General features: G+C 38.6%; 1 protein-coding gene across 2 annotated transcripts in view; it reads right to left on the bottom strand.

Annotated features, from left to right (window-relative positions):
* Positions 1 to 1,351: 1,351 nt before the first annotated feature.
* Positions 1,352 to 8,243, bottom strand: part of sncga (synuclein, gamma a) — a 17,032-nt gene continuing 10,140 nt past the window's right edge. For both annotated transcript variants that reach the window (XM_037687598.1, XM_037687606.1), the window contains 2 exons: positions 3,052 to 3,108; positions 1,352 to 1,752 (listed from right to left, as the gene is read on the bottom strand). In XM_037687598.1, coding sequence (XP_037543526.1) covers positions 3,052 to 3,108 — 57 coding nt within the window. In that variant the 3' untranslated portion in view covers positions 1,352 to 1,752. The remainder of the gene's footprint in view (positions 1,753 to 3,051; positions 3,109 to 8,243) is intronic.

The raw sequence follows: 8,243 nt of genomic DNA, 5'->3' as shown, positions 1-8,243 counted from the left end.
ATCCATCCATCCATCCATCCATCCATCCATCCATCCATCCATCCATCATCTTTACCCGCTTCTTGCTTTCAGGTCACGGCGGTCACTGGTGCTCATATCCAGCAGTTCGAGAGGTGGGGGACACCTGGACAGGTCTCCAGTCCGTCACAAGGACACATAGAGACAAACGAGACAAACAACCATTCACTCTCTCACTCACACCTAGGGACAATTTAGAGTTACCAATCAGTCTAACATGCATGTTTTTGGTCTGTGGGAGGAAACTGGAGTCCCAGAGAAAACCCACTCATGCACGGAGAGAGATGGCAGCTCTACCAACCAAACCATTGTGCCACCGTTATGTTAATTGGTAACTTTAAATTGTCTCTAGGTGTGAATGGATGTTTGTCTTGTATGTTTATGTCCCCGCGATGGACTGGAGACCTGTCCATGGTGTCCCCATGGACAGGTCCAGATGATGATATTAATTGTGTTCTCCAACCTGCAGGTTCACCCACACTGGTTGAACCTGAAGGTTGGAGAAGTGATACAACAGTGTGCTGGTGTTTGTTCTTTCTAAGGCTCTTTTTCAGTACAAACACAATAACTGCCAAACTCACTGAGCTCGAGACTTTTTTCTGTGGTCCAAAGTTGATTAGCTGTGGCAGCCATCTTGAATAGGGTTGTTTCTAAAATCATTTTAGTCAGATTTCAGAACTTCATTAACATCATCATCTGGTGAGGATTCCTGGTAGATTTCGTTACTGCGTGAGTGCAGCTACAGCGTGCGCTCTCAGGATATTATTACCTGCAGTGTCCCCTCAGTGAGGACTGAATTAGGCAAAAGGGTCTTCTCCTACGCCGCTCCTGTTTCCTGGAATATCTTATAAAAAGATCTGAAGCTCTCGACCTTGACCTCTCTAAGTGTCTTTAAGCATCTGTTGGATTCCTGGCAAGGACCAATGCAGACATGTTCCTGTTTTTAGTTTTCTACATCACTTTATAACCTAGCTGTTTCTGTTCTGTTTTTATATCATTTTCTTTAATTTGTTCTTCTTAATTTGTTTGCTGTCTTTTATGATTGTCTTCTCTTGTCTTCACTCTTTATTAAAATCAGGTCTCTCTTGTAAATGAGTCCTCGGGGCTCAATGGGATTAACTTGTATAAATAAAGGTTGAATGCAAAAAAGAATCTGTACAATAACTCGATCTTCAACAACAGCAGACAGTAAAAAATGACAGAAACAACAAAAAGCTTCAACACTAGAAAACAAGTTATTTTTAATAAATCAGAACTTCCTGGTGGATTTTAAACCATATTTTTATTCACACTTGAAATTTATAAAGATGGAATCAGCTCAGCTTGAATCACATTCAGAAGTGTGTGTGTGTGTGTGTGTGTTACATCATCAGTTGTTATTTTTTGTGTTGTAAGTGTTTTAAATGAGTCTCAGTGAAGCAACATGCATTTCAATGACTGTGTCGGGGGCGGAGCCTGTCAGGTGATAGACAGCAGGTGAGCTGGACTTGTAAAACACGCCCACTCCACACCAACCAGTCAGCTGAGAGAGTGGAAACTGGAGCCCTTCCTGGCTTTATGACGGAGCATTAAGCATTAAGCAGGTGAGGGAGGTGGAGCCTATGTAACCATGGTAACAGCAGAAAGCTTTGTTTTTTGGGTTAATGGAGTTATTGAAGGCAGCAGGTGGAGAATATCAGAGTGAAAAGTTATAGTTTCTTCTTCTCTCCTCAGTGACGACAGGATGTTCAGAACCTGAGAGACAAAAGAAAAATTTTAAATGAGATGATCGACAGCTTCAGATCAAAAACACTCCACATGTTTTACAGTCCTGAGCTAAAGTCCTGAACAACTTTTTATTTATTTTTTACTCCAGACATGATGAGCTGGAGGAATTCTGGGTTTTCAGGTCTTTAAAGTTTTTAGTTCATAACGTTGCACCTCGGGGCGTGAGAGTCTGTACTCAAATGTACATTTTAAATTTAAATATTTTTTTTTGCATAATGTCATCTGGTCAACACATGCTCCTTTGTGTTTGTTGATGTTTTTATGAAGTCATCCAGGGCCGTCTTAAAGCTGTGAGGCGCTCTAAACAGAATTTCATTTTGGGCCCCGTCTCTGCCCACAACAACACCCTAACTTCTGTTTACATTGTTTGTGAGATGTGAAAAATACATTTCCTACAGAGACAGCAGCAATTTTGCTTATCTTGATGATAATATTGCAGCTTCATGCGAACACTGTTGGATAAAAACGATCCTGTAGAAAAAGAAAACAATCATCATCACAAGCTGGCTCTTTGGTTTAATTCAGAGTTAATGACTCTGAACATCCCAAACCTCCACCCAGTGAAAGTCAGTGGAGAAGATCAACCTATGACTGGAGTTCATCTACAGTATTTACCATAATTTCCAGACTATTGAGCACACCTGAATATAGCCACGCCCACTAAACAAATAAAGAAATAAATTTGTACATATATAGGCTGCACGTCTATAAGCCACGAGTGTCCATGTTGTAACATGAGATATTTACACAAAAAGATTTTTTAGACTTTAAATAAATACTGTAGTGTGGCAGCACAGCTACTGAGAGATGTTCAGCTGTTGTTGTAGATCAAGAATCAACCACCAGATGGTGTTTTATAGACTTTATCTTACTGTTCAACACCAGGGCTTAATTTGAACTGGATCCTGCTGGAACAAGATCCGGGAACTCTCCTGTTTTGTCAGGATGCGTTCCAGCAACTGTTTGCTTGGATCTGGCAACTCTCAGTCTGACTAATAATAAAGTTATGAACAAATGTGTCTGTCTTGTCATTTTGGGAGCCATGCTTGAACCGTGTCGCTCCCCTCTGCTGCTGAGACGATAAACAAACTCCGACGACACCTTGACATTGAGAACTTGTTTGACCACGGTGCAGCCAGTCCCTTCATTCTTTGATTAATGTTTTAGATAACGAGGGACCAACACATTAATAGCAGCAGGGTTTGTTGCAGGTGCAGACCACAGTCTCGGTTTGTTGGATCTGAACGGTGGTGTGGTGGTTCTCACCTACTGAGCAGGCTGCTCCGTGGTTTCTCCTGCTGCTTCTGGTTTTGACAGGTCCCTCTGCAAACACAACGAGGACACTTGAATTATCATGTTCTCACGAATTCACATCTCATCCACACAAGCTGATCTTATTTTACTGATTAAATGGTTACTAAAACAAATACTTTGTTTTCTATAGAAATGAATAAGTCTGCGTTTCAAAAAGATAAACGTTTTTAAATACGTAAATTAATGAAAATTACATTTATATTCACAACACACAGAGTGTGAACTTTTACACATTTTGTCTCATTCTGAACACAAAGCAGAGCACGGCGGGAAAACTGTTCCCTGTTTTCACCTTTTTGTTAAAATATAAACCTGACAGGTGTGGCCTGAGTTCATATTTTTCCCCTTAACTCAGACTTAAACACATTAACATGAACTAATTAACAGTCCACTCAGTGTGAATTCATTCTTGACAGTCATTTGTCCCTCACCTGGATGTGGGCCACAGGGGCCCCACCCTCACACCAGGCCTGGGGGAGGGGCTTGTCAGTGAGCACCTGGTGACAGAGCCTCGACCCACAAGGCCCAGTCGGGCTCAGTTTGAATAAACTACATGTGTGAGCAATCCTGTGGGTCCAGCACCAGCAGCAAGGCCCACAAGAGCCCGGTCAGGTGTGCAGTGGGGTGCTGAAGGCGGAGATCTCTGAGTTTACTAAAGCGGGCTCATTTCCCTCCTTTGGGGGGAGGAGCCTGAGTTTGTGCACGAGGTGTAGTCAGGCTCACCCCGATGTACTCTAGAGCTGTCATTTATAAAGCAGGCCTGGGGTCAGGCCCAGCCCAGGATGGGTCGGTGTGGGGCTTTTGAGTGTGTCAGCAGACACACGCGGCTGACGATTTAATTTGGATCACCAGCCATGAGCATTCGGTTGACCGTACGCTAACCGGCCAGCTGAAACTGAGAGGTAGAAGAAAGTCCAGATGGATCAGTGCCAGCGACGTACCTGAAGCTTAACTGGACTCAACCGCTGCGTCAACAAACATGCACGACCGACGAGCGTTAATAACTATATTATTATAATAACTATAATATTATAATAACTATAATATTATAATAACTATAATATTATAATAACAATAATAGCTGTAATATTATTATAACTATAATAACTATAATATTATAACCATAATAACTATAATATTATAATAACTCTAACATTATAATAACTATATTATTATAACTATAATAACATACTATTATAACTATAACATTATAATAACTATAATATTATAATAACCATAATCATCCGCTGACTCTTGTTAATAAACAAGAAATCTTATATCTTCCTTTCTTTGAAATACGTTTTAAAAAATTGTCAAACTGATTTGCTTACAAAAGCAGTAAAAGCTTAAATTTTTTTTTCAGGTTCGGGCCTGTGATCACAGTTAATTGGTGAGTTTCTGGTTGGGCTCAGAAAAAAATAATACTTTCAGGCCGGGTCGTTTTTTTTCGGCCCGACTGCAACTCTAATGCATGCCACGCTGGAACAATCTTCTCGAGAGAGAGACTGGAGCTTGAGTTGGCCGCAGTGAGAGAGCGACTCAAACATCTTCATCGCTCGGGCTGGAAACATTCAGCCAGATCTACAATGGAATGGGCCAAATCAAAGCAGATCTGTGAGGTTTCCAAGTTTTGTTCTGCATTTCCTGTTTCCTCGTGTTTCATTCACCACTCGTGTTCCTCCTCCTTGTGTTCAGCTCCTGTCTCACCTGTCTGTAATCCCAGTCACCCCAGGTGTTTCCCACTCTGTCTCATCAGTGTCTAAAGTCTGTGTCTTTTCTGCTCCTGTGTCCGAGCATCACCCTTCCTATGGCTACATGTTCTGTATCCATCCTGTCATCGCCAGACGTAAGTTCTTGCTGCCCCGTCAGCACTTTTTTTTTTTGATAGTTGACAAAATACAATTCTTACTACTTTTACTCGGAGTATGTCGTTGCCTTCCTGCAGGTGGGTTCAACATTAAGAGCAGATCATGCTAAGATCCATGCATCATGCATGAGCTGCAGACCTTTTACACAGATGAACGTGACAAAATGTCAGTTAGTAGATGTGCACAGAGACAAACCCTGAAGACCTGCAGCAGGAACTGCAGCCCATGGAGGTTCTAAAAGTGCTGACTTGGGGGTGAGTACTAATTCTTGCTGCACAGTTTCAGCTTCATCTTTTGAAGGAAATCCACAGATCATTTCCTTCCACTTCACGTCTATACTCAGTAAAACTCTAAAGTTAGCTGTTGGAATGGGACATACAGTTCAGGGGGATGAATACTTTTTAAAGTACTGTATGCATTATTTTATACACAGCCTTTTCTTTAACATTTATGTTTTTCTTGTACTTCCATGAGGGATATAATAGCTGCAGACACTGTGGAGCAGAGGCAGCGATGCTTCAGCTTCACAACGATTTCATCATTTACACAACATGGCACCAAACTACAGGGCTGTGCTGAGGAGGTTTGATAAAATAAGTTAAAAATCAAAAACACATTTTATTTCCTGGTACCATGACTGTTCTCTCTCAGTAGGGTCAGTTTAGGGGTTAAAAACCTCTCGGGTGCTTTGGTTCCTCCTGGGTTCTGCAGCTACAACTCAACACAGATTATTGGTGACTTTAACCGGAACAAAAGCAGCTTGTGTTGTAGACGGTTTAACATGTGGCTGTTAAATGTTTTTATTTACTGAATGAAAGGAAGTCAACAGTCTAATGTTTCTAACTCGTTCGCACTGAGACCCGTTTTTCTTCCGTACAGTTTTCAGCTCATAAGTCGTTCAGCAATTTTTGATCCATGTCAACGATTCGTGACTCGAAACTTTCGGCTCATACACGATGTTCCTGCTGGGACTATTGGTGTTTGTCCAAATTTTAAGTTTTGAAATATTTAGCATTTTCAGTCACGTTTTAGTCATTGAAAATAAATGGAGCATACTTAGTCTCTCGACTAACATTTTCCTGATTTTTTTTCTAGCATTTTGCTGCTTCTGGCTACTCGTATATTAGTATAACTAGTAACGTAACAAATATATTCTTTCTTTTTGTTAGTGTTTCTCTTCTTTTGGGTCTTAGCTAGCAGTTTGGCTGTTTGTTACTTCTGGCTGTTATTTAACACGTTTTTGCGTTTTTCTAGCATTTCCCTACTTCTGACGCTAATCTAGCCTTTTCACACTTTTTCCATCCATTTGCTACTTCTGGCTTTAAGTTAGCTTTTTCCTGCTTTTTGCCAAAGTTCTGATACTTCTGGCTTTTAGCAATTCCTTCATTCGTCCTCATCAGCTCACACAGACTCATGTTCGTGCTGCTGTTGTTTGGCACATTGTTTTGTACTATTAGTGTTCAGTGTATTCTTAGTTTAGTGTATTTTTAGTGTATTTCTTGGTTCATGTCTTGGATCTTATTACTGTTTTTCTTTATAATTTGTATTTTTGTTGGATGTAACTGGGACCCTGTGTACATAGATTCGTTCCACCTCATGTACCACATGTGATGTGAATGACAATTAAAAATCTTTGAATCCTTGAATAATTGTACTGCATTTTACAATATTTTACCACTTCTCCCTTTCTTCATGCTCCTTTCAGCTTCTTTTTTGCCATTTATTGTTTATTCTGCTCATTTTAGCTTATTTTGTTGTTTCAACTTTTTTCTGATTTTTTGTGTTTCTTGCTGCTCCATCTTTCCAATTTTCAGCCACTGATACATTTTGCTTTTTTGTAATTATTCCACATTAAGCTGCTTTTTCACAAGAAGAGCAAATTGTTCTAGTTCTTTATGTTTTCTGACATAATCTATAATAATAATAATCATTATTATTCAAATTTGCAGCAAGAAAACATCACTAAAACACCTTCAATAAACTTTTTCAAACTTCACCTTTGTTTTCAATATTGCTTTAATTTTTTAAAATTTTCTAAAGAAAGTCCTTCTAGAAAATTATTGGACAGGCCGTAATAAATCTATTGTTACCAAAAATAACAAATAAAAGAAACAAAATATTTTAATTGATGATTTTTTGCAAAAGTCAAGAAACATGAGATCATCAAATGAAGTTAGTTTTTTGTTAGTCTGTTAGTGAAACCATGGTCACATGCAGATGTTAGTTTTTATGCTTTAACATCAGTCAGGTAAAATAAATAATGTCTTAAACTGTCAATGAGTTATTGTTGTTGTTTTCAAAGTTTTAACAGAGAGGAAATATCTAATAAGCAGTTTTATCACAAAACGTTGCATCTAGACAGGAACACATGAGCAGGACTTTGGCAGAAATAAAAAAATAATTTCATGCTGTTGATTAGAGTTTAGTCCCATATCTAGGACGGAGGATTAGGGCCACGCTAAGAAATAATAATTATTATGACTTTATTCTCATAATGTATTAAAAGTCGTAGTATTACGAGAATAAACTTGTAATATGTCCTGGGTCGGCTCACACCTGCTGTGCACAGCCTCCAACGTGAGTCACTGTTTATGAAGTAGTTCGCAATCACTTTTGGGTCACTGTTTGTGAAATATGCCTCCATATACATTATGTCACAACTAAATCCTTCAATGCAGCCATTAATTGCAATGCCATACGGCTTCAGTTTATCATGAGAATCCATGTGCCACAGTTGGGCCCCCTGCTATTGTACTGCTGACATCAACATTAATCATTTTACCGCAGTTGTAAGACTGCTTCTTCTTGTTGGAGTTCTGACAATATTACAGCTTTATTCTGATAATATTACAAGTTGATTCGCATAATATTATGACTTTATTCTGATAATATTACAGCTTTATTCTAATAATATTTACAAGTTGATTCTCATAATATTATGACTTTATTCTGATAATATTACAGCTTTATTCTGATAATATTTACAAGTTGATTCTCATACTATTATGACTTTATTCTCGTATTGTTTCCACTTTATTCTCATAATACTATGACTTTATTTTCATAATACTGTGACTTTATTTTCACAATACTATGACTTTATTTTCGTAATACTATGACTTTATTCTCATAATACTATGACTTTATTCTCGTAATACTATGACTTTATTCTTGCAATACTATGACTTTATTCTGGTATGACTTTATTCTCATAATACTATGACTTTATTCTCATAATACTATGACTTTATTCTCGTAATACTATGACTTTATTCT

This window comes from Nematolebias whitei, chromosome 1 (assembly GCF_014905685.2).
Source record: "Nematolebias whitei isolate Nwh7 chromosome 1, NemWhi1, whole genome shotgun sequence".
Classification (NCBI taxonomy): domain Eukaryota; kingdom Metazoa; phylum Chordata; class Actinopteri; order Cyprinodontiformes; family Rivulidae; genus Nematolebias; species Nematolebias whitei.
The sequence above is the reverse complement of the archived record's forward strand: the minus strand, read 5'-3'. Positions and strand labels throughout refer to the sequence as shown.